This window comes from Podarcis raffonei, chromosome 1, assembly GCF_027172205.1.
Source record: "Podarcis raffonei isolate rPodRaf1 chromosome 1, rPodRaf1.pri, whole genome shotgun sequence".
In the NCBI taxonomy this organism is placed as follows: Eukaryota; Metazoa; Chordata; class Lepidosauria; order Squamata; family Lacertidae; genus Podarcis; species Podarcis raffonei.
Window position 1 is genome coordinate 60780000 of NC_070602.1, and position 27877 is coordinate 60807876.

The window sequence follows — 27877 nt, forward strand, 5'->3', positions numbered from 1 at the left end:
CAACCACATACCTTAAAAACTGATATGGGATGAGCCTGAAAGCAGTTGAAAAGAGCAAAGTAATAAGGGCCTCAAGGAGGTTTTCAGCAAAGTGAGCAAATGATGCCTCTACTCCCTATCTACTCTTCTCCCACTTCTAGCTTTCATTCAACTGTCGACTTCCTAGGTCCAAAGTCACCCCCTTCCCTAACTTATTCATCCATTGCCTCTTTCCTTGCCTCTAGAGATGCCCTGGAATGCTGTTTTACCTGCTTCTTATATCTCTTTAAGGCTAGGAGATATGGCTATACTTCAATAGCTTTCTGATTCCTTCAAGGCCCAGAAATGCGGCTATAAAAGTTCCACAGAAGTCATATTCCGAGTCAGAGACCATTGAAAGGTCAGGATAAACAATCACAAGATAGGTCTCATGGTTCTGCATCATGAAAGCAGTGTTTGAAATTAGCCAGGTGCCAGGCTCACTTTGCACCTGGTTTTTGACCACTTGCAACCAAGTGAAGATGCCTGGGTGCCAGGATGGTGCCTGACATCTCCACCATGTGGAGGTGCATGCCTGGGGATCATTGGATCTGGTTTGTTTTCACATACTAATACCCCATCCTGTAGAATTCTATCAGTTATATTTCATCTGCACAATCAAAATGAATTTCTGAAACCAAAATGCTTTTTCTGTGCAGCCTAAGCAGGTTCAGTCACCTTTAAGAAAAAAAGGTGGTCGGAAAAGGCCAATATATTCATGGACTGGACCTGGATCAAGTGACTTTTCTTCTTTAAGTTCTCAAAGTTCTTAACCTAGCTCAAGGTTGTCATCTCAACTAGCCAGATAGTCAATCATAGTCAATCCATCATTTGCAAAATAAGATTTTAGAGCTCTTTTACCCAAAAATGGCAATTAGACATTCCATTTTGGTGACTGTAACCTTGGTTTAAGGAGCCACTTGGCACCTCGCTTATATATCTGAGTTTCTTACACTGCGTGTTGCTATCACTTCATGTCCCATTTATTTGCATCAAAGGCAACATACAGCTATGCTAACCAAAAAGTCTTATAGCATGAAGGGAGTCCTATGTTTTCATTTTTAGCTGTATACATAATAAATTTGTACCAATCAGTTGCAAAAGAATCTTTATGCTTTGAACCTTGTAACATTTTTATTTTATTAGTCATATTTTATCATACTTTATTGTACCAGTTTGTCAAAGAAGCACCCTCTGATTTTTCCCAGTATCTTTTTATTATCAGCCTGGCTGCTAGTAAAAGATGACTTATTAGGGGTTTGAAATGTAAGTTAATGTCTCCCATAACAAAAAATTGAGCAGGGTTAGCTCTGGACATTTCAAGGTGTTTTGTCCAATAACTGCTTTTATTTCAATAAATACTTCCTCACAGGATCAAACCATTCTCACCCCCCCTCCACACACCCCATAATATGTTGATTCAAGCATAATGCTCTGCAGCCTCTCCAGCAGCTTGGTGAATGTCAGGAAGTAATATGAGCCAAATGTATAGGTGTGAGATGGCATTTTTACAGTGTTTTAAGTGCTGCCTCTTCTGTTGAGGCCAAGGCAGATTTCAAAACAAATTTCCCCCATGTTGAGGTCCAGTCATCTCTACTGATAGTACCGTATTTTTCGTCCCATAGGACGCTCCGTCCCATAGGAGGCACCTAGTTTTTTGGGGGGAAAATAAAGGAAAAAATTTTCCCCTTTATTTCCTCCCCAAAAGCAGGTCGGGGAAACCTGACCAGGTCGAGGAACAGCGGGATGGCGGCGCTGTGCCTCCCTGCTGTCCCCCGAGCTTGTGGGGCTGGCCGATGTCTGCCCGGTGCGCGGGGCGCTCTGCTTCAGGGCGCCCCGCCCACCGGGTGGCAGGCTGCTATCCGCAGCGTGGGGAGCCCTGCGGGGAACTCCTGCAGGGCTCCCCATGCTGCGGATGTCTGTCCGGCGTGCGGGGCGCTCTGCTTGAGGGCGCCCCGCCCGCCGGGCGGCAGGCTGCTATCCGCAGCGTCGGGCGCTCTGCTTCAGGGCGCTGCGCCCGCCGGGCGGCAGGCTGCTATCCGCAGTGTGGGGAGCCCTGCGGGGAACTCCTGCAGGGCTCCCCATGCTGCGGATGTCTGTCCGGTGTGCAGGGCGCTCTGCTTCAGGGCGCCCCGCCCACCAGGCGGCAGGCTGCTATCCGCAGCGTGGGGAGCCCTGCGGGCATCTCCCGCAAGGCTGCCTAGGCTGCGGATGTGTTCCCGAAGCGCCGGGCGCTCTGCTTTCAGGGCGCCCGATGCTCCGGGAAGCAGGCTGCTATCCGCAGCCTAGACATCCCTGCGGGATCTCCCGCAGGGTTGCCTAGGCTGCGGATGTGTTCCCGAAGCCTGGAGAGCGAGAGGGGTCGGTGGGCACCGACCCCTCTCGTTCTCCACGCTTCAGCGAAAGCCTGCATTCGCCCCATAGGACGCACCCAGATTTCCCCTCCATTTTTGGAGGGGGAAAAGTGCGTCCTACAGGGCGAAAAATACGGTAATCTGTCAGCTTCCCACATCTGCCTTAGACCATCAGCTATATATGTATCTATTAAGATTAGCATGCTGTACAGTCTAGACACACTCAACCCTGTTCTGTCATTTTGGGGAGAGTCCAATAATAGCACAAAAGGGGTAAGGTCTCTCAATGCCTGTTCTTTGATGTGGATTTGGCACGTGAAATTTCCAATTTGGTACCATGTCAACCAACCCTATATATTATTATGATGTTGTCATCATCCAGCAGGCATTATGAAAAGGGGGTGGGGGGAAGAGGAACCTGGAACAGACAAGTTTCCACTGACTACTATTCCTTCAAATAAACAGTACTGCTTCCATGTTACTCAAAGTACATGTTTGTTCTGCTGTAGAAAAATACTGAGTTTTAGAACTGAGTCACTCTGTCAGTATTCTAGTCTGAAGGAAATGTATTTGCATCTGGATTAGTTTTGTGAAAATGGGGACATATTTAAGGCACTGGCATTATATACCGTATATTGAAGTCTGTTTTACCCTGCCCATACAAATTTGAGAATGAGGTCTTTAGTTCATGGACACAATGTTGATGTAAAATCATTAGTTCTAAAGTAGCAACTTCCTACAGGGAAAGGGGAGGGAAACTTTTGTTGCTAGTTCTGACCAAATATAGCCTTGCTGTGGCGCTGACTCACATCAAGTAGAAATGCACATTCACTGTTAAGCCTTTTGGGCAAGGTTTTCAGTTGCAGTGAATGAAACTGAGTCAGGGACATCTCAGCCTTATGGTACAGATGATTTTAGGATTAGTGCAGATATTATATCAAAAACTTGGTAGCTGTGCTCTTTGCCTGCTGTTTTGAAAGCTAGTGCAGGGACATGGTGAGGACAGACAAATAATCTGAGTGATTTTGTTCTAAAGAAGAAGAAGAAGAAGAGTTTGGATTTGATATCCCGCCTTTCACTCCCTTTAAGGAGTCTCAAAGCGGCTAACATTCTCCTTTCCCTTCCTCCCCCACAACAAACACTCTGTGATGTGAGTGGGGCTGAGAGACTTCAAAGAAGTGTGACTGGCCCAAGGTCACCCAGCAGCTGCATGTGGAGGAGCGGAGACGCGAACCCAGTGTACCTGGTTACTAGTGTAACCATCCCAAACACTATTTATATTTGTCTGTATAATTGTTTTCTTGCCAAATGCAAGTTGGGAAACATGCATTTGTCCAGATAATCTCTCACTCAGTCAGCTCTTAGTTTTGTTTTGTCTCCTCTTCATATGGTTCTCAAGTTTCTGGTTTCTTCTTCTTCATTTTATTGAGCAGCTTAAAATTTTATTTTTTGCATTTTCAATTTTACAAACAGAATAAAAAAACCTACAAACATAAAATCCTCTTTGACTTACCTCCCCCCCACCTTCATGGATCTTCATATAATAATTTCTCCCTCTGCATCTCTTCCGTAGCTCTATTTTTATAAATCCTTTATCACTCCATAGTTTGAATTTTTACTACAAGTTTTCTGTCAATCCTACCAATGTGTGTAATTGTTTACAGTATTTTTTAAAATAAATAATAAACTTACCCCATTCTTTATTAAAGTCAGTCTCTTCCTGGTTTCTAATTCTTCCTGTGTTTTGCCATCTCAGCATAATTCATCAGTTTTATCTACCACTCTTCCTTGGTCAGAGTTTTGCCATCTTTCCATCTCTGGGCTAACATCATCCATGTAGCCATGGTTGCATGCATGAATAATTTTGTCTGGTCCTTCAGGATCTCTGGACCTAAAATACCTAAAAGAAGAGCTTCTGGGGTTTTTAACAAAACATTATTTTCAGCATTTTTTCCAATTCATTATTTATCATTTCCCAGAAGTCTATTATCATCTTACATGACCACCACATGTGATAAAACGTGCCCTCTTTCTCTTTACATTTCCAGCATGTTTTAGACTTTGATTTATACATTTTAGCTGATTTACTAGGAGTTAAGTACCAACGATACATCATTTTCATATAGTTTTCTTTTGAACAGGCTGTCTTTCTTAATCCTATTGTCCATAATCTCTCCCATGCTGCTAATTCAATATTATAACCAAAATCCTTCGCCTAGTGAATCATAATCAATTTGACCTGTTCATCTTTTGTTTGCCAGTCTAATAAAAGTTTATACATTTTAGAAATTAACTTAGTTTTATTTTCTAACAGTTCCCTTTCGAACTGGGAGGTTTTGTTTTTATCCATCTTAAACACTTCATTAAGTTGGTGATATTGCAACCAATTGATTACTAATTCTCTTATGTCTTATGGGGCTTACTTGGGGGGCGCATGCCACCTTCGTGCTTCCCCCAAGGCTCTCATGAATGGAGAAAACAGCTCATCATCCACTGCCATTCCACAGTAATCCAGAAGCCCATATTTCTGGTTTATTGTTTATCAAACTAATGTTCTTGCAGATGAGCCAGAGTAATTACAATTTCAGTTGCAATTATGACATACCTATATTGGCACCACCATATAGGTTTTGAAATTATCCATGATAATATTGGGAGCTATGAAGGCTCTAGCTGTGCTCTAGTTGAGCAATATTGAAGCAATATTTTTAAAATTCATGGATGAGCTCCAGCCCTTAAGCAATAATAAAAAAGCACTCTCATCTCACAAGCATACTTGGGGGAATCTAAAGAGATGCAGAAGTACAATTCCCCTCCCCCCTCCATATAGCTATAGATAGACCATAAGGAGAAACTACTCCCCCCCCCCAAACCCAGTGAGGACAGAGCATTCCCAATAGCCATGGAACACTGAGTCATTGAAAAATAAAATGGCAGTGGGAGGGGGGAATAGAATCAGCCTGACTCTCTGAAAGTGGCCTGTAAAGAGGAGGGTGTGGCCTCAGCTTCAAAGGCTTCAAATTTTCACTGATCAGCTGACATGCATGCAGGAGAGAGAGCAGGCTAGGAGTGCAGAGGGGGACAGGAGGCAAAGAATGGAAGGTAGGCATAAGCCATAGCCATAATTACTAATGTTTTATAGATTTTATTTTTGTACAAGTTCAGAGTGTTTTACATATAATCTGTTTCCACACTGGGCTTTTACTGTGAAATAGTCAACTGTTTTCATTCATTTTTACAGAGCATTAACTTGGTATTGTCAACAAAATGCCCTGCTCTTATATTTCCCCTGCTTAACTTCCTTCCCTGCCCCCATGTTCAGAAATTATGCCTCCTTTAACACTGTATTGAATTTCCCTAGGGATAGATGTTTTATGGTGCAACTGTTGGAGCCAGCTGGTCTTTCGTAGCTTGCTGTAGCCATTTCCTTTCATACGCTTGTGTCTCTTTTCTAAAAATCATTTCTATCGCTTTCACCATCCCCTTTCCAAATAATATTGCCTTCATATCTATTTCTTTTACCCAGCCCCAAATCGCAGCAGAAGGCATATACTTATTGCGAGTGCAGCAAGGGGGGGGGGGCGAGCATTTCGCTTTTCACCTGCACTGTGGTCCATGTAACATTCCGAGAAATTTGGGACTGGGGAAAGGGGAGCTACCCACATGGATGCAGAATATTTCTTGGATTCCATAAGTCTGGAAACCGAGTTGCTATTTCATTTGCAGCTTTAAGTAGACCAGGAATGATTGGGTGCTGCTGATTGTCCACATCTGGAAGCACTGATAGTATCTCTGGGGCTAACTTTTATTTATATACTAATGCATATAACAGCCCTGTAGCCATATGCATGTATATATGGAGGGGGGCAGAAAGGAAGCATTGATGGATGCTTTCCTTCTACCTCAGAAATAGCTTGTTTTTAATGGGGGAAACTGTTGTTCACTATTTGGAATAGAGAAATGGCAAGCAGAAAAGGGTAAGATGCATTCCAATTACTTCTCTAGTTTTTTCTTTTTTTTAAAAAAAAGGGCCATGACTTTGTGTGTTTGAACCTCCCCCCAGTCCTAGACCAATACTTTAACCATATTTTTAAAAATGTTCAAAGCAGCTATAATGTAAAGAATAAAATTCTAATCCAAAAATCAACAATAAACATACAGTCAAACCTCACTTGTGGAATGTAATCCATTCCGGAAGCCCGTTTGGCTTCCAAAATGTTCAACAGCTGAGGCATGGCTTCTGATTGGTTGCAAGAACTTCTTGCACTCAAGCGGAAGTCTTGTTGGACATCTGGCTTCTGAAAAATGTTAAAAAACCAGAGCATTTACTTCCGGGTTTTCAGCATTCGGTAGCCAAAATGTTAAAAAACGGAGCTGCTCGACAACCGAGGTTTGACTGTACCACTATAAACTTAACAAACAGGTAAAAAATCATCAAAGCCCCTTGGGATAGCATGGAATCAAAAGCCAAAGTTTTTAGAGCTTTTATTAAAATGATGTGGAGCAGGTCAGTCCCTCCTCATGACTTGAAGTCATTTTACAGCTCTGCTTGGAGCAACATATTCATATGTTATTCATATCTGACACACTGAAAAAATCTGGAGCGGGGTCTGATAAGACAAAGAGAGTTCTCAAGGGTGTTAGGGTGTCATGGTTGTTTGCCTGTAACATGTAGCTAACCCCTCAATACTCTTCCTAACAACACTGAGAGATAGGATAGCATGTGTATTCCCAGACCAGTACTTAGGAAAATGTATTTTCAGTTTGTTGAGCATCTCTCGTGAAATAATTAACGTTCTCTTGGGATGATGACTAAACAAGGATGACCTTGTTTTTGTATGTATATGATGTCTTTAGCTCACAGCCACAAATCTCCACATGTACATGTTGAAGATGTCAAATAAAGAAACAGTTATCAAGTGACCAAGATGAAGGAATGACCCAGTTAGGGATCTGATTAGCTATTGCACACAGCTTTTAAATTGTCCCAAAAGACGGGACTATTCCTACCCTGTTTTGTCATCATTTGTTACAGCACATAAAAACAAAAACAAACTCTCAGTTTTGAAATAAGAATATTAACTGTGGAGTTTGAAAAGACAGAGGTCATTTTTTGATTTTTTTTTGGCTGTTCCACTTTCATTGATACTGTAACAGCTGCTTAAACATTGTGACAGACATTGTTTAAATACGTTTGTCACTTAGGCATAGGCTGTATATGAAGAACATATCACTCTGATGACAATAGATGTCAACATCAGATGTATTTAACATTTGTAAGTATACCCTACTGTACACAGTATTCAACAATACAATTGTCATTATATACTACTTCAGAATAATCATAGCACTTCATATACATTATCTCACTAACTTTTACAACTATCCTGTAGTTTAGGTCAGAAATACTGTAACCATATTTGTGATTAGGGACTGAATTTGAGAGATAAAAACCTTGTGCAAGGCCTGCTAGTGAATTTATAGCAGAGGGGAGATTTGAATTGGTTTATATCATAGAGTGCTAGCCATTATTTTCCAAACTGATGTCGTTCATGATCTTGAAAACTATAGCAAGACCTGCTCTCGCAATTCACTTGCAAATGACAAGGAATTGAAGTGCTTTTATATTTTCATTCAATATTTTACTAGAAGTGGTGCATGCTGCAGAGTTGCTATAAGGGGAAACAATAAACAATTCAGTATTACAGTGGTACCCCACAAGACGAACGCCTCGGAAGACGAAAAACTCGCTAGACGAAGGAGTTTTTCGTTTTCTTAGCCGCTTCGCAAGACGCATTTCCCTATGGGCTTGCTTCGCAAAACGAAGCTTGCCCCGCAAGCTCCGGGGATAGCGGGGAAGCGCAGCGCGTCTTCCCCGCTGGCCCCGCACCTCTTTTGAAGCAAGGGGCGGCGGGGAGAAGATCGCTTCTCCCCATTGCCAGCCCCGCAATCTCCGGGGACAGAGGGGAAGGCGTGCGCGCCTTCCCCTCTGTCGCCGGACCCCTTTTGAACCAAGGGGCGGCAATGGGGAGAAGCAATCTTCTCCCCTCCGCCCCTTGCTTCAAAAGAGGGGACAGAGGGGAAGGCGCGCACGCCTTCCCCTCTGTCCCCGGAGATTGCAGGGCAGGCAACAGGGAGAAGCTATCTTCTCCCCGCTGCTCCTTGCTTTAAAACAGGTCCGGGGACAGAGGGGAAGGCGCGTGGCGCTTCCCCTCTGTCCCCGGACGGTCTCCATAGGAACGCATTGATTGATTTTCAATGCATTCCTATGGGAAACCGTGCTTCACAAGACGAAAAACTCGCAAGAAGAAAAAACTTGCGGAACGAATTAATTTCGTCTTGCGAGGCACCACTGTACTTATTTCCTGTATATGAAATATTTGTGATCTATAATAATGAAAGTAACTAAAGCAAAGATATAATGCAAGGTGGTGAAGACATAGTTGCAAGAGATGCTACTACAATAAATACTGGATTGAACCTTCCTTTACCCTTTGAGGACTTAAACTTTCATTGAAATCTGAAAGGGACAGTCTGGCTGTCTGGTCTGGAATTTGTGTATAATAATAATAATAATAATAATAATAATAATAATAATAATAATAATAATAAATAAATAAATAAATAATTTTATTTATATCCTGCCCTCCCCAGCCGTATACCCCAGTGTATACTTTACAGCCTTTGAAATACTAACTTCTTTAGCTTTCTTATACATATTTAGAGTTATTGGCCGAAAACAGATATAGTTGAATAAATTAATTCCTACTAGTCTCAGGTTGCCATTTTATGGATTGTATTCAGTTGTATTACTCCACTTGCAAAAAGCTTTTTGATCCAATGGATACTTAAAGATAAAGGGACTCCTGACCATTAGGTCCAGTCATGACCGACTCTGGGGTTGCGGCACTCATCTTGCTTTATTGGCCGAGGGAGCCGGCGTACAGCTTCCGGGTCATGTGGCCAGCATGACTAAGCCGCTTCTGGTGAACCAGAGCAGTGCACAGAAACGCCGTTTACCTTCCCACTGGAGCGGTACCTATTTATCTACTTGCACTTCGTGCTTTCGAGCTGCTAGGTTGGCAGGAGCAGGGACCAAGCAACGGGAGCTCACCCCGTCGCAGGGATTCGAACCACTGACCTTATGATTGGCAAGTCCTAGGCTCTATGGTTTAACCCACAGTGCCACCTGCATCACTAATGGATACTTCCATTAGTGTAAAGAGGAGGAATGGGTTTTGGTAATTCCTTTTTCCTCTGAAGCCCTATGTACCCAGCCAATCTGCTAAAGAAGTGTGATGGACCTTTGCAACAAAGTGGTAGGTTGTGCCAAGAAATGCAGTACATAGCAAAGTGGGAATCTGTGAATATCACCTCTCCCCACCCCATTTCACCTCATGAGCACAAAGAAGCATGATATTTAAAGAAATCACATGCTTATTTTGTTATCTGAAATTCTTGATGGGGTCAGTATTTTCTTCTTGTTATCTATTGCTGATAAAATAGTTCCAGAGAACACACTCTCCAGAAGCCACAATACTTTAGGTGTGGTCCAGTTTTATAGCTTGACATTCCAAGTGATGATATAGCTTCTCTCAACAGGATTCTTGTGATACCTAGGGATTTTTAGAACGACCAAGAATGTGGCGAGATGGCAAATGCCCCTGCGGTATGAAAACGCTTGGTGGGGCACATGCTAAAAAGAAGCTCTGCTAAATTTAACTTCTTTGGGCCTCTAATTTTTCCATAGCTTTACTTTGAAATTACACAGTGATATGTGGTTTGCTATTCAAAGACTTCTTCTTAACTATAAGTTAGGATATGTGAAAGACCAGACTTAGCATCTTTGGAGCAAGCCTGACAAGTATTGTGCTGACAATTACAAACTGAAAATGGATACTTAGAAGAAGAAAAAGACCTTTGCAAGGCCACAGTAAAGCCAGCAGCCAGCAGCCAGCTCTTACTTTATTTTGAGTGCAACCCGAAACTATAATATGGGTGAAAGATTAAACATTTGCTACAAGGATCTATGGATTTATACTTTTGAAAGTTTCAAAACTGTATTGCATTATATACAGTAACTCATTATCTCATTTTTATTCCACTTGGTCCCCAAGATTATCTCAAATAGAATTTTCAAATTCATTTTGTTTATTTTGTTTTGTTTTGTTTAATTTTTTATTGGTTTTTACACAGCATAACATCCTTTTAAACATCATTTCAAAGTTTTTGGCTATCACAGCCTAAGACTTCCTTCAACCTCGACTGATGGTTTTCTAAAGCCTTTCTAATTATGCAATTTGTTACTATAATTATTGCTATAAACTCAAATTTCCAATACATCTATTCTTAATTCTTTTCACAATAATTTATAAATTACTCCTTACAAAACTTCTTTTAACCCTACAAGCGATGTCAATTGATTACAATTGCTTTCCAAATATATCAAAAACTTATTCCATTCCTTTAGTCTGGTCCTGAATTTCCCCTGTTAGTCTCGCCATCTCTCTTACCACTCTTCTTTAGTTGGTATTTCTTCTTGTTTCCATCTTTGGGCTAATAGTATCCTTGCTGCAGTTATCACATAAACACATTTTTTTATCATTCTTACGAATTTCTGTTGTTTTTTTTTAAAGAATATTTATTAAATTTTCCAATTTTTTAAACAAACAAACAAACAAACAAAACAAACAGAAACATTAAATACAGACATAAAATTCATAAACCATGCTTTTAAATAACAAATTTCTCAGACCTCCTCATACTTCTCCTTCTTGTATCCCAATTAAGATTATTTGTTCAGCAAATCCTTCATTTAAAGCATTACAGCTTATAACATTACCTTATTTTTAAACCCTTTCTTTTCCCCATCTATGTTCTTATATATTATTGCAGCTAGAAACCTCTCAGTTTCAATCCAACACCATCTAGCTTTCTTAAATTTTACAATGTTTCTGTAAATAGTCCTTAAATTTTTTGATTCTTACGAATTTCTGTATCCACCATACCCAACAGAAGGGCTTCTGGTTTTTTAACAAATGTGTATTTCAACATTTTTTTTATCTTATAAATCATTTCCTAGAAGTCCTTCACTTTCTTGCATTCTCACCACATATGGTAAAAGGTACCCTCTTTTTCTTTACATATCCAACATTTATTATCTGTTTTATACATTTTAGCTAATTTCGCTGGTGTCATATACCACCATTTTGTTTATTTTAAAGTAGCTTGCAAAATAAATTGTGCAGAGGAAGAGGCATCAGCAAAAATCCCCTCCCCTCTTCTTGTATTAGTGGATACCTCTGTTGCTTCAGCAGTGCTTCTGTGTGCACACAGAATTCACACAGTATGTGGAACTAGGAGAGGATATTAAGAGATCTGCTCTGAATCAGGATGTTGAAAACCAAATGAGGAACAGGAACAAATATCAAGCAAAGAGATACAGTGACTAAATCAGAAATTGGAGAAACAGAGGGCACTTAAACCATATCCACATGACAGAACTTCTGCTGGGATGATCTATTTGAAAGCCTCTCACCTCATGTTTTGGCCTGAGGAAAGACTTTAATTATGCAAGTCTTTGTCACTAACAAGGTGAACCAATGTACAAACCAAACCAAAGTTGGGTTCAAATGTGGCTCAGCAAACAAGTTTTCATTCTAAAGAAGGATGTGGTTATTTCTACAAAGAAACAAGTTTTACATGATTTATTTATTTCTTCTGTCCTTCAGGGTAGTAGTAGTGTCATGGAATTCCATGGCTTATTTGTGTGTCTTGAGGTAGATTCACACCATACCTTTAGAGCACATGACTTTCCTGAAGAATCTTGGGAACTGTGGTTTCCCTTTACAGAGCTACAACTTTCGGTGCTCTTAACAAACTACAATTTCTGTGATCCTTTGGAGGAAGCCATATGCTTTAAATAAATGTTGAATTCACTTTACATGTATAGTATGGATCTGCCCTGGTTTAGCATTGTGAGAATGAGCCTTTGCAAACCTGAGTCATGCATGAACTTCTTCCCCTCTCCTCTGGAGGAGACTGTAAAATCCCACTTCTGGTTTAGATTAACCATAGTTTTATTCTGTTGTCTAAACCCTAACTGTAATCTTGAGTATAGTATGGTTATACAAAACAAGCCAACTTCATAAACTGTAGCTTGTTTCATTTCATCATTGTTGAAATTAACTACCATTTGTCCAGGTTTGAGTGAGACAGAAATCTACAATCAATTCAAAATGGAAACAGAAGCTTCTGAACACTTCTCTGTAGCTATGAGAGAGGAGAGGTACAGTAGTACCTAGGTTGTTGAACTTAATCTGTTCTGGGAGTCTTCCGATTGGCTGCAGGAGCTTCCTGCACTCAACTGGAAGCTGCAGAAGTCGCGTCAGACATTTGGCTTCCAAAAAACGTTCGCAAACCGGAACACTCACTTCCAGCTTTGCAGGGTTCGCGAGCTGATTTGTTCAGGAGCCAAGCCATTTGACAACCAAGGTACCACTGTACTCAGATTCGTCCAGTTTAGAGTGTTCATTACACTCAAAGGCAGGGAGGTCTGTAGGTACAGAACAACATGTTCAGAGCAACAGAATGATACAAGTCTCTTGGTAGAGCTGGTTTGAATCAGATTTATTATGTGTTCTCTCCAGGCAGTTTTAATTCCTTTGCCACAAAGTAGATTTCATTCTGCTTTAGAAACACAAATCATTTCTTTAAGGATTTGTTCTGCAACAGATATTGCACAATGGAAACTCAATTCCTTTGTGCTATGTCTGTTCCTTGCGTTTTGACATTGCATAGGCACCTTTGCTGTACACTTTTCAGTGCCTGCTAAACTGTTTTTGTTGATAATTACAATATTTCTTGTAAACCACATAGAGGTTTCACTGTAGCCAAGTGAAATGTAAAGTTTATTAAATAAAGTGAATATGTGCTAGAGAGAGATTGCTTGCTGGTTAGTGTATATACCTCAATATGTTTCAGACACATTTCAAAGGAAATTTAATTCAGTTTTCCCCTCCTTTCTATCTAATGAGATGTAGTTGTAAATCAAGAAGATATTAAGTTTCTTCTTTAGCCAAATTTAAATGTTTTAAGTGTTTCGCAGACTGACTTCACAGAATTGCCTTCCATATAAACAGGCTTAAGACAAAAGCCTAAGCATAAGTTCACACATGCATATTTGGTAGTCGGTGACAGAAGCATCAAGTATAGGTTGCATGTGAGAATTACCGTATTTTTTGCCCTATAGGACGCACCGTCCCATAAGGCGCACCTAGTTTTTGGGGGGAAATAAAGGGGGGGAAATTATTCCCCCCCCCAGGCGCGGGGCTGGGGCGGGGGAGGCCCGAGCTTCCCCCGATCCCAGGCGCGGGGCTGGGGCGGGGGAGGCCCGAGCTTCCCCCGATCCCAGCCCCCAAACAGGCAGCTCTCTGCAAGCCGTGGGAGCCCAGCGCTGGCTCTCGCTGCTTGCGGAGAGGTCCGCGAAGCCTGGGCGCACTGATCTCAGCGCGCGCAGGCTTCGGCATGCTGGCAACTCTCCGCAAGCAGCTGGAGTGCTCCCGCTGCTTGCGGAGAGGTCCGCAAAGCCTGGACGGGCTGATCTCAGCGCGCGCAGACTTCGGAATGCAGGCAACTCTCCGCAAGCAGCGGGAGCGCTCCCACTGCTTGCGGAGAGGTCCGTGAAGCCTGGGCGCGCTGATCTCAGCGTGCGCAGGCTTCGGAATGCTGGCAACTCTCTGCTCCCGCTGCTTGCGGAGAGGTCCGCGAAGCCTGGAGAGCGAAAGGGGTTGGTGCCCACCGACCCCTCTCACTCTCCAGGCTTCAGCAAAAGCCTGCATTCGCCCCATAGGACGCACACACATTTCTCCTTCATTTTTGGAGGGGAAAAAGTGTGTCCTGTAGGGCGAAAAATACGGTAGAATGAGTTCCATATGATGGTACTTCAAAGGCAGTTTACACAATAAGTCAACAAGGTATGCTAATAACATTGCATGTTCAACATACAACGTTCAATTTACATATACTACTAGATTCATGAATACAAGCTCAACATAGTGGAATACAAAAATCCAAAGCTGCCATTCTAGGCACGCTTGGGGGCGGGATTATGGTGAAATCATTTGGGCTCATAGATGAATGGTCTATGATCCAAAGCTGTTTGGACTCTCCACTGTGCACATAAAGCTCTTCTTTATGTAAAATTTATGGAAATTTTTAAGCCATGGAAAACAACCAGTTTTGCAACAGGAGGAAGTTCCAAAGAACAGGTCTGAGTTTCTCCATTGATTTCAGTAGAAGTAGAATTTCTTCGTTAAACTGAGCAGGAAACTCCTAGTAGGTGGGGGTCTTGATGCATATTTTAAAGATTTCATGACCATATGAAATAGGTAAATTGTGGTCAGTGTTTCATACTTGTATGCAAGAAGTTCATTGAATGCCAGACATAGATGTTTCAATTGTTTTCTTTCTCGCTGGCAAACAGTTAAATGAACAGCAGCAAGGTATAAGGATATAAAATATTATCATGTATATTATCACTTTTGAAAGATTATTTACCTCATGTAAATTATATAATCTGATATCAGGGCATCAGCTGGCATCATTCAAAACCATTCATTAGACATTGTACGCTTGCAGGTAAAATAAACAGCTCTTATTGAGCTCAGGACAAAGTGTGAACAGAGAAAGCCCATTTATAAGAAAGTTCTTCATGTGAATTCCTGCATTGCTGTTAGTTATTAGGATGCATGTTGTTCTGTGGCTTTTCTTCATGTAATGATTCAGAGGTACAAACTCTATGTAGAGTACAAGTGTGGCCAGAATACAGGATAATCTTTGCTTGAAGGTTGATACTTCTTTCAGTGTACAGAAGACAAGATCCCATTGCTTGGAGAAGCACAAAAAAGTATTCTTCATTGATTCTTTAACAATGAAAGGCCGGTTGCATTTTCAGGAAATGGCTACAGAACAAGCACAACAATGTATTTAGAGATGGTTGACATGTTAGTCTGTTGCAGCAAAAACAGCAAAAAAAATATTGTGGCACCTCAAAGATTGACGCATTTATTATGGCATAAACTTTCATGGATTATGTGGAGTGTCGAACAGAGTTGCTGGTACACATAGGTGCCAACTCTACAGGGCAGAGGTGCCTGCAGCCCCCCTCCCCCAATGTCTTTTGGGATGGGGCTGAGGGCCCCTCCATCTTGAAGGGATGGAGGAGGCCAAGCCCTTCCTCACCCACATGCCCCCTCTCCCTCCCCCCCTCCTACCTTTTTCCTAACTTTTGCCTCAATTCAGTATGTTTGCACAGATGTGGGAAAGGGCTGTAACTTTAGCAGAACACATGCTTTATGTGTGGAAGGTCCCTGACATCTCCAGGCAGGGGTGGAGAGCCATCACAAATCAGCTAGCTGACCAATAACTCAGTAGAAGGCAGATTCCTATGATGCGAAACACGCTTGTCCTCCCTTTGCTGTACATGATGCACTACTTATTGTGGATGATCATGGCCTCTCAGGATGTAGCTACTAAAATATGAAATCAGTATTCCAGAATTGCAAGCATGGCAACACTGCCAGAATTGTCTGTGTTGTTATGTGACTACCAAGGGCACCTATTGGTTAGTACATGTGAACAGAAATAAGCCTCGTTAAACTCAGAAAGCCTTAGCTCTAAGTAAACATATTTAAGATTGGGCTGTAAATATTTCTTTTAACTTCAAACATGAATTATTATTATTTTTTAGGGAAGCATACATTTGAGGTAAATGTGAATTTTATTCCTGTATTCTTTAGGAGAAGAAAGCAATGGACCTTTATTTGAAAATTTATCAAACACAGATTCAGAACTGCCTTGCAACTCTGAGGTAAGGTTTAACTGTGGGCACAGTTCATTTTATAAAATGTGATTTTTGATACTGAAAGGGAAGTAATGCTTGTGGGTAAGTGAAAACCTCTTTAGATTGCCGTTAATCTCTCAGGGAAGGCATACACCTTAATATTTAGAAATTGGCTTCTAAGGAATCAATTATAGAATTCTCAGGGGAAATTGGAAGACAAAAAGATTGGAATGCAGGGCCTTGCCAGTCTACAGAAGACAAGGAAAATGGAGCCAGGAAAGTTTGTCCACCCTAAATTCCATTGCGCAGCAGAATTGTACAAGTGCCCCCTAATCTAGGAAACTGCATATAGAAGCCTGGTTACATGTGTGAATTGGTTAGATGATTAAGCTGATGAATGCTACATGAAATCAAATAATGTTATGTGATTTAGATATGAGAAAGCCATCTATGCCTTGTGTTTGTATTTCCATGTGATATAATAATAAAAGTATTAATTCACAGTTCTCATCATAGTTAATGCTATCCATTTCTTTGCATAGCTGGACAAATAGTCTAACCTAGTTCAAGGCAGCTTCCTATATCTTAATGTAAAGTGTTTTTTTAACAACCCAACTTAAACTGTATTTTATATATATTTAGTGCTGTATTTATTTATTTATTGCTTTAGGCTGATTATTAGAAAGTCTTGATTTGATATTGGTAGCCCACTTGTTGTATACTTTGGATACTGTATGTATTTGCTCTTGTAAATATATATTCTCTTCATTACTTTAGTGAAATTGTTCAGGTTGCGAATCGCATACCTATCATGAGTTTAATGAGTTTAAACACGTGGTAGTATTTGAGGGCATATACCAGTACTATGTGGGAAGAACAATCCTTTATTCCCATACACCAGGAGAAGAGCTGTGCTTTCACTACACTGGTACAACATCTGCCATATTCTAGACTCACTATCCCAGAAAAACGCTCTGCTCCAAAATAGAGTAACAGCAACCGCCACACCCCATTGTCCATGGCAGTGGAGTGAGGCAGTGGTGTGGATTTGAGGTTGAGGTTGCAGAGATGTCCCCATGTTAACCAGATGTAGGAGGAGTCAATCTTTGTTCTCTCACAAAATATACACCTGCCAGATATAATGATGTTGCAGCATCTTCCAGTGTGTGAACCACCGTTGAACAAGCACGAAGAGGCCAGTGTATGTATCCCTCCACATAGAAGTTTATTTCCCTTTGTACCATAAACTGTGCACAGGTACTGTTTATTTTTCAACATAATAGCCACATATTGACAGCAATAATGCCCAATGCCATAGGGCATAGAGCTGGAAAATGAGGTGCAAGTTCAAGACACACTGTAGAGGAATGGGGAGGGCAATATGATTCTGCTCACTTTTGCAATTATATTTCAAGGCAAATGTATTTTTGCTTTATTGGGTAAAGCCTGTGTGTAAATCTGATACTAAAATTGTATTTCTTGGCTTCTGGTTGCAAAGCAAATGTAAATTCAGTAGCTGCATCAAGGCTACACATATTTATGATAAATATGGGCAGATATTTGCTACTTCAATTAAGTTTTTTCAGCATTTTAAATTCTGATTTCTTTACAATAATTTACATGCAATGCATAGTATACAAGATGAGTTATGGATAAGCCATTACCAAAATGTTTTATGAGTATGCATTTTGAGTAATATTTATTGTGATGAATGTTAGCCTACAATTAGTTCTGCTTGGCTGCCATACTTTCACATAATAAATACCTTATCCACTTTGCTTGCTGCAACAGTTACCGTCCAATATATTCTGTTGTACATCTTTATCTAATTTAAATACAAAGGTGATCACTTGTTTGAATTTTTGTGCTAGATGCTCAGTGACAAACTTGAATCCAGTTTAATTTGTGGATGAATATTGGCTTTTATTGTCTAATACTGTAACATTCTCATGCACTCATATGCACTGGACTGAAATTAACCTAGAAAAATTTGCACATCTTGTTTCATATTCCCTACCTGTATTTGAAACTAACGCATCAAACATTTGTCTTTATATATCTTCATGCATCACCACTATGCACCCCGCTCGACTGCCAGTTTAAACTCATGTTTTGAGATCACTGTTGGAAAACCTTGTCCTAAGCATTTGTTCGCTATTACATAAAACGTTAGATCATTTTTCATACCAAATTTACTCACTTCTTGAGGTATACAGCAAACTTCTAATTTACATAGTAAATTTGATTGCATTCAAGAGACCGCTAGATTATAGAAATTTCCAAAAGCTTTTAGTGACCAACAGGAAATTTATTATGATAAAAATGTAAAGAAAGCTTCCTTTCCCCATCATTTCCAAATGTGGTATAAAACTCTTATCAAAACCATAGCCTTTTTCTATTTTTATTTTTTTACAGCAGAATAACCAAAAGATTATTAGATAGAAACTTTTATTCCTGTTCGCAAACAGGAAGATAATAACCATGTAAAACATAAATTACTGTGGTTTAAGTTTCCTCACTTTATTTCCTCACAGGAAATAAAGCTGACAGGTGGCTATGGCAGTCTATTGTTTCCTTGAGAATTAAACTGGAAATTACTCACTGCAGCTTTAAAAACACATACAAACCCTCCAAGGCTTCATGGTTACTGCTGGGGTTTTTGTTTTTTGTTTTAAGCACCCTGCAGCTTTTGCATCTACACTAATCCCATTATATTTTTCTCATGATGCCACTGGCAGGGCCTAAGTACCACTGAGACTACATTACTCATCTCTGATCTTCAAGGGGTAAGCAGCAATCAGTGGCAGTGGTTATGCATCCCTGCATGAATAGTGTTGTCTCTTACTGTATGTCAAAATGCAACAACAGAAAAAAAATATTTTCCAGTTTTCTTAAGATATTTTGGATATCCCTTCAACAATCTGTGCAATAGACTCTCCAGAACAGTGTGGAAGGTAAAATGGGAGACTGCATGAGAAATCAGCAACAATGATCCCCCTTTCTCTTATATTAGTAGACACCTCTAGTAGAACAGAAGCCATTCTGCAAATGCAATGGTGACCCTTGATTTTCTTCCTTTGAGTTACAGTATCAAGATTTCAGAAATAAGGGTAATGTCTGTTTCTGGAATGACACTTTAGAATAAGCGATTACCCTTTAGATATGGAGTCTCTGTCCATCCAAAAATTAAACAATTCTTGTCTCTTTAATTGCCTAGTGTTCTCAGTTTGCTGGCATTCATTTTAATCATTAAAATGGACAGTGGTATCAAGGACAGAGAGTACACCAAATATGAAGTGACAAATCTGCATAAAATTTCCACACAATGCTGAAAACTGGAAAGTTTTTTTTTTTAATTTCTTGGGTTTGCTGTGGAATGAGTTGCTATTATGTGTTTGGATCTTTTCTGCTGTTTTAACAGGACTTTGGGTTTATTTTCTACCACCTTGCTCATTCATCTGTCAGTGGGAGTCTGCATGCCCCTTCTGAATAAATGGACTTTCAACACCCCCTTGTCTTGTACTGAAGCAAGCATAAGTGTTGGGCAGTGGGGAGTCTCTAATGGATCAGTTTGAAAAATGAAGTCCAAGAAAGTGTAATGCTTTGCTTTATTAATTACTGTAACAATATGCAGCTAGTGAAAGCAGGATAAAAATGGTATCTGTTAACATTCTTAACATGGTATCTCGCTTTTAATCCAATGAATTTTGAATGGAGTTGAGGCAGTCTGCCTTTCAGGTACACTTAGATATCCTTAGATTCACGGACGAAATTATATGAGGTAGCCGCTTCTGACTTCTTACTATCATTGTGTATTGGTGTTACTAATACTGGTGTTACTTTTCCATTTATTTATCTACCCGGTTTGTGGTGCCCGATGGATGGATCTTTATCATTATTTACTGTACTGCTCCTTGTATTCTGAGCCAAGAGAAAGTTATAACTCTGGATTTACATTTATTTATTTGATGTGCTTAAGTGAAGTAGGCCTATTTTAGTTTTTTTTCTTACCTAATAACTTCCATGAATGTTTGTCTTTTTTATGGTTTTAATCAGTGCTTTTCCCCCTAGTGGGACGCTGGGGTACGCATACCCCTAAACATTTTGTGAATCTAAGTTTGGCCTCATTGAGGGGCAGTATTTCAATATGTATAGGAAAATGAGAGTACCCCTAAACTATGTTTTTTTTTAAAAAAAACCCACAGGTTTTAATTAATATGTTATATAATATTTTGTACAATTAAGCAATATAAAGTTTGTAATTGTGAAATATAACTCCAACACAATGTGTTGTGAATTTAAAGATGTGGAAAAATATCGCTGTGACTTTTTACTGCTTTTTATGACCATATATTCTTCCTTGGTATTTCTGGTCAGTTGATCGCTCACACTTCCATCCCAGAATCATGTTAGCAGACTTTGGTGATATCTTGGTTATCTTACAATACAGTGCATATGCATCATGAACATCATCTCCTTTTTGTGCACTGATTTTATTTCTGAAGTGATTTGTTGTACTGTACATGTGCAGATTGCCAAACTGCGGTCTGTGGACCCTAGTGCTCCATGAGCTTTATCTAGGTGATCCACAGCATGTCTGCATCAAACACTCATATTTATTTTTAATTGTCTTTTATTGCTTCTTTTTTATGTATTTTATTGTATCACAATTTGAAATTTATGGCATGCAACCTGTAATGCAATAAAATACATGATAAGAAATAAATGAAGCAATAAAAAAGCAATTAAAAATCATCCAGCATCTAGCACAGTGCATCACGATTGCTACAACAGGCAGAAAAATCAATAAATGGTCTGCCAAGACTTCAGTAATTTTTAAGTTGTCCACAGGGGATAGGGTTTGGGAACCAGTGGCATATGCAGCAAATAATTCTTACAGTATTCATCTGATATAATAAATGTATAAGCAAGTATTATTAAAAAAAGAAACACCAAGAACTCTTCTGTTAATATAATTTGGTGGTGGAGGCTGTAACCAAAATTTGCTTTTCTTAGCTATGTTACTGGTGGCTGACCTCTTATTTGTTTTGGAGTTAGCAGCTACCTTTAGGGAATGAAGTGCTAAAAGCTTGTACACAACCTACTTAGCTGTTAGGGTACAGACAACTTGGATCTTGCTTTGACTTTTTAAATAAGAGGGCACTGAAACTGGTTTTAATCATATTGTGGTAAAAGCCTCAGGACAGAAATAAAATGTGAGGCTTTTATCTGTTCTTAGCTTTATGAACTGGAGGGCATATCCATTCTTCCAATTTTGCTTTGGAGCATGTAACTAGAAGCATGGGAAACTGCCGCCCCTGCATGGAATGCCTCCTTTTCCTTCGAAAAATACTTCTGATAGCAATAACTGCAGTGCCCACTACATAGCTCTGAAAGTTCTCCTTTACTGCTATGTGGACAGAAAGGGACGTAGGTGGCACTATGGTCTAAACCACTGAGCCTCTTGGGCTTGCCAATCAGAAGGTCAGCAGTTCAAATCCCTACGATGGGGTGAATACCCGTTGCTCTATCCCAGCTTCTGCCAAGCTAGTAGTTTGAAAGCATGCCAGTGAAAATAGATAAATAGGTGCCACTGTGGCGGGAAGGTAAATGGCATTTCCATGTGCTCTAGTTTCCATCAAGGTGTTCCGTTGTGCCAGGAATGGTTTAGTCATGCTGGCCACATGACCTGGAAAGCTGTCTGTGGACAAACGCCTGCTCCCTCGGCCTGAAAGCGAGATGAGCACCACAACCCCATAGTCGTCTTTGACTGGACTTAACCATCCAGGGGTCCTTTACCTTTTTTTCTTTTTTACGTATGTGGACAGACTAGTCATACAATGGGCAAGTTCAATTCCCTTTCATCACATATATTTCAGTGTGGACACATAAATGCAACTTGGGAAGTTTGCAGGTAGAGCTATAGCTTCCTGGCATCAAATTACCTTGATTGTAAACTTCCAGCTCTTGCGATAACAGGAATTGAATGCAAAATGCTCAGTCTGTATTTGTCCATGGGTGTCTCTTGCAGCACATTGTTTTCTTGTTGTGAATGTGTTATAGAGAATTTAAGAACCAGATCTCCAAAAATGATATCTTGAATGTATGATATACATATTAGAACTTAAGGTCTATGTAAGCATATATTGTCTTTGAAATAAGTATTCTTTATTATGGCAGGTTTTATTACTGCAGCCATAACTTTCTGATCTGGAAAAATGAGTCTTGTTCCTGACTTTATGCAATTGTAGATTTAGGTTTTTTAAAAAATAGTGTGGTGACATGCTAATTCCCTGTTGGTTGTTCCAGAAGGCTGGAAGGAGATACAATCTGTTCCTGAAGCAACGTCTCAGGGTAAACCATAGAGAGCTGATACTGCTAATAGCTTGGATGGCTGCAGTGATAACAAGCTTCACTATGTGATGTCTCTGGTTAATTGGGAATTAAATTTGTAGCCTCAATAGTCTTTAAATAAAGAATAGTAGTTTGCATAATATAAACAAGAACAGAATTTAGACCAGAAACCCCCCAATAATGATCAGTGATTTTTAGCTTGTTTCTTAAAACAAAACAAACCCACAGCCACCCTAACATAATTTCATGTTAAACTTGATGACAGCATCAAAGCTCTGCCTACGTGACTGCAAACCTTATCCAATTATTTGACAATTGGACATTATATGATATTAAATTTCTGACCAGGGTTTTTCAGCATTGAAAACCTTTGTATTAGGGTGAACTTGATATTACTAGAGACTCATTCTAATCATTGCAAGGTACTGAGTACCAACTGCAAGGTACTGAATACAAACCTAATTGTAGATTAACTTAAGCTCTGTTTTGCATGCATATGTTGGGAGAAACTGCAATTGCTGTATTGGACCAAATTTCCTTCAAGCCCCCAACCACCATGCATTAGATGAACATTTGCATAGCAGCTGTTGTGATTTATGAGTCTGCTTTCCGCACAGAAATAAAGTGCTCAGGGATATCCCATAAGATAAAATGGAAAAAAAGCACAATTAAGAGTCAGTTCAACAGTGTGATAAAAGCAACATATGACATTGTAGCAAAATTATGAAAAGGTGCAAATGACACTTGAAACTCTGTCTCTCACATACACCCAAAATTCAGCTAGCAGAATAAATAATAATATGGGCTTCATAGTGGAATGAAAATGAAGAGCTACCTTGCGTGAGAATGAATAAAACCAGTGCTGCAAAGCATTTGGCATTGCATATAGCCTAAATTTCTATATACGGTTGCTGCTGCTACTACTGATGGCACCAAGTCTAGTGGAATTCAGAAAGGTAAACTTAGGATTTTATTGTTTGTTGCATTTGTTCTCCACCTATCCATAAAAAAATTACAAAGGCAGATAGCACTAAAGTCCACAAAATCAATTGGCTTGACTGCACACACCATAAACAATAGTACAGTAAAATCAGATAAGAAATCCAAACAGCGGAAGCCAGTTAAAAACATAATTCAATTTAAAACACAGAGCAGCCGAGAAGAATGACTCAGAAGGGCAATGTCTGGTTAAATAAAAATATTTTTTGCCTGCCTGCAATGCCATCCAAGGTCCCTACTGAAGTTTAGCCTAACTCATAAGGGACTTGACGTGGTGCAAAAAAAATCTCAAATTTACTCTGGTAATGAGATAGCTTTAGGAAGGCCTTGCCGTAAAGGAAGCCTCTAGCTTAAGGCACCCCTGCTGTCCAGGGTATATAATCGCCAATTTCTCGCCAACTGTTTCCCCTCACTATTTCCTTGCACAGTAAATTTGGGAAGGGGAGGGAGACACAGTACTGGAGGGTTGGCAATAGAAGGCTACTGACAGGGAGTTTTCCTTGACTTGGTCTTTCCAAGTTTTGTTGGAGAATTCTTGGGCAAGCCCTGAGATTTCACTAATGAAATTCAGAATAGTCAAGCCAATTATGAAGCAAATCATAAGGAAAATCACTTTACAGCTATGCGATTAATAGTAATCTTCTAAGTGCATAAAAAAATTAAAACTAGCTGAAAAAGACACCACTCCCAGATTTATGGAGTCTTTATGGAAGCAAGTACCTCTATAACATTACTTATGTACCAAATTTGTTCCCACATTTGTTACTGCAGAATCCAAAGTCAACTAGATTTTGTTGCTAAGCGTCTGTTGCCTTCTTAAATATTTATTTAAAAAACAATGACAGATTTTCTTTACTTTCAGAACCACTGCTGTGCTTCCTGCTTTCACATATTGCAAGTGTGTTGTTTTAACAGCAGAGTGTTATTATTTTACAGTACAAAATTATGCTAGGACTAAAATAACTTTTTCAGTGTTTGCAATTGCTTCTAAAAGCAGACATTTAGACAAAATGTAAAAAGAATTTAAAGATTGTTGTCTTTTGTCATTGTATGTTGCATTTAACATGTCTGATGTATGGCAGGTGAATAACATTTATGTGCAATGGGCTTCAGATGCTCTTTTTCATATATTTCATTCAGTCAAATGTGTGACTTGAAAACATCTGTGATGTATGGGAGTGTGTGAACTTGTTCATGCATGGAGAGGGGTCAGTAGTGTGAGTGACTGTCTGGAAATTAGTGATTAATAGAAGAGGGCAAATGCGAGGAAGTGTAAAGGGGAAGAGTACACACACACACACACACACACACACTACATCCATGAATTAGAAAGCATTTCCCTCAAGTTATTTCATAAATCTCATACTTCTTTTGGAAATAGGAGACTGAGTGCTTGAAACAAACTGGAAGATGTGTTGTTTTCTGCCATGTTTATAAGCAGCCAGAAATATTAATAGTGTACATTATATTCTATATAGATTGATAAACGACATCAAAGCAAGGACTCTGTTTTCTTCAGGGACGGTGTCCGGCGAATAGACTTCGTACTTGCATATGTAGATGATCCAAAAATAGAAGGAGAAAAAAAAGTGGTAAGTTTCTTTTATGACATTTTCTGATGGAGCAACCTAGGACACAAATGGTTGCTTCCTGTTTTTGCCTCTTGTATGACCAGCTCCAAGCAATTTACTGAGGCATGATGTAGTTCTGTCTGAATTTCTGTTCTAAGTTGGCATCTACTTCTTCAGAAGTGTCAGGATGCCACTCTAAGTGTTGCATTCTTCACTGTTAATGATTCTGCTCTATACATTTAATATTATCTGTGTAAAGTTCTGTTAATGCCTGTATATATCTTCTAAATAATCATAATATAGCTTTTAAAGTATAGATGTGCTGAGTGGTGCCAGTTGAACTGCAGCAATTGTGTGGTTATCCTAAAAGGAAGGGTGGGGAGCAGCAGCTTCTTTTCTCTGATGACGATAGCAGCATTTTGACTTCAGGTTTGAGCACTATTTTGTGTAATTGGACAGTTCATAGAATCATAGTTTGTGTTGCCCTTCAAATAGTCAGTGAAACAACAACAGACATAGTGAATGACTCAAGGTTAAGATTGTTTGCAGTTCCTCTTGATGTTGGAGATTGCAGTCATGTCAAGCATATGTACATCCCTTAATTGTATGAAATTAGCCAACTGGTCCTTCATTGCACAAATGGGAATGCTTAGGTGCTGTAGTGTTCTTGGTCTATCCCTCATTCCCTTGCTGGTAGAAAAGTCTCTGGGAGGGATTCAACTCATGAATCCTATCAGCAGAAGCCCTGTGTAAGGACATCCACTTGTGCAGCAGCCCCTCCCTTTTCCGCGTGCCCCCTGAAATTGGTTCTGGGGGATTTTGGGAGAAACACTGAAACAGCATGTGTGGGGAGAAGAGGGGGAATTGTTTTGTTCGGCAAGCCAAAATGCTTGACCTGACAGAAGGATTGCCTCACTGCAATGTTGGATTCCTCTCTCAATGTAGGAGAGGAATGTATGCTTAGACACTGACTTTTTGCAAGAAAACTCAAGGTAATGGAGCCCTGAAACTCTGTTAGGAAAAAAATAAATAGACCTCCATCTCAATGTGACTTGCCTTTATAATCAAAACAATTTATTTCCAAATGTATTGGAAACATATGTTGTTGCATAGCTTACATAAGATACTATATATTTTCAGGGGTCCAGTAAACTAATAATAAACAACAGCATTTCAGCAAATGTTTTTTGTTTACATATCTAGTGACTTGCAATGCTGCCAGAGTAGTTTGAGAACCAGGCTGTAAGCGATTTAGATTTCCTTATCCACAAAAGCATAGAAATAATCTTATCTTCTAAGATGGGGTGGGAACTTTGGCCTCGGTACTTTGTACCACATCTAGTTCCATATAGCTGTTATACACAACAGCAGGGATAGCCAATGTGGAGCTCTCCGGATGCTTAGACTACAGTTTCCCTCACCCGTGGCCATGCAGTTATCAACAACATCTATAGGGTACAACACTGGCTACCTCTGCACTACAGAGAAAGCAGAGACAGCTTTGCCTATTGCTAATCAGTCACTTGGCAATGAATAGAGGGGATTGTACACTAAATTGGTTTCCTGGTCAGAGCTGTTTTCTGGTGGTGTAACCCTACATGATTTTCTTGGGACAACAGTACTTCAGAGATCCCAGCTACCATCCTGTACTGATAATACTATTGTCCCTTGGAGACCAGGGGGTTATATCCAATTACCGTATTTTTCGCACCATAGGATGCACTTTTTCCCCTCCAAAAATGAAGGGGAAATGTGTGTGCGTCCTATGGTGCGAATGCAGGCTTTCGCTGAAGCCTGGAGAGCGAGAGGCATCGGTGCGCACCGGCCCCTCTCGCTCTCCAGGTTTCAGGAAGCTATCCGCAAGCCTTGCAAGCCCGGCGGGAGTTCCCGCGGGCTCACAAGGCTTGCGGGCAGCAGCCTGCAGCCCCGGCGAGTGTCCGCAAGCCTTGCGCGCCCGGCGGGAGGTCCCGACGGGCGCGCGAGGCTTGGGGCGGCAGCCTGTCACCCGAAGCACGGGGAGCCCTCCGGAGGGCTCTCCATGCTTCGGGCGAGTGTCTGCAAGCCTTGCGCGCCTGGCGGGAGGTCCCGACGGGCGCGCGAGGCTCGGGGCGGCAGCCTGTCACCCGAAGCACGGGGAGCCCTCCGGAGGGCTCTCCATGCTTCGGGCGAGTGTCTGCAAGCCTTGCGCGCCCGGCGGGAGGTCCTGACGGGCGCGCGAGGCTTGGGGCGGCAGCCTGTCACCCGAAGCACGGGGAGCCCTCCGGAGGGCTCCCTGTGCTTCGGGCAAGTGTTCGCAAGGCTTGGGGCGGCAGCCGCGGCTGGGGGGGGGGGAATAATTTTTTTTTATTCATTCCCCCCCCAAAAAATGAGGTGCGTCCTATGGGCCGGTGCGCCCTATAGAACGAAAAATACGGTACGTTCTAATTATTGAAATTAATGGGCCTAAATTAGTCGTGTCCATTAATTTCAGTGAGTTTAAACTGAGTTAACTATGACCCTGGCTTATGTAGAATCAGGTGAGGAATATATGAATCCCACAATGTGGCTAATAGCTGTTGCTCAACATACAAGTCTGTATGGTCTTAGGCAATATGCAGAAGACTTGCAGGCTCCAATGGCTGAATAATTGGATCATTCACTGAATCATTTGGCAGTTTCCTGGAGTTTGCTTACATGACTTTAAGTTTCATTGTAATATGCAGCACTAGAAAGTGTTTGGCTTTTTAGGTTGCCTTTGC

At 40.6% G+C, this 27877-nt stretch overlaps 1 protein-coding gene across 6 annotated transcripts in view; it reads left to right on the forward strand.

The window, feature by feature from the left end:
- The window catches only part of ANO5 (anoctamin 5), a 63286-nt gene that overhangs the window by 4534 nt on the left and 30875 nt on the right, over positions 1 to 27877 (forward strand). For 2 of the 6 annotated variants that reach the window (XM_053389237.1, XM_053389246.1), the window contains exons 2-5: positions 16172 to 16242; positions 18954 to 19001; positions 22525 to 22569; positions 25047 to 25160. In XM_053389237.1, coding sequence (XP_053245212.1) covers positions 16172 to 16242; positions 18954 to 19001; positions 22525 to 22569; positions 25047 to 25160 — 278 coding nt within the window. The remainder of the gene's footprint in view (positions 1 to 16171; positions 16243 to 18953; positions 19002 to 22524; positions 22570 to 25046; positions 25161 to 27877) is intronic. The other 4 variants (XM_053389272.1, XM_053389281.1, XM_053389254.1 and 1 more) reach the window with 3 other exon arrangements.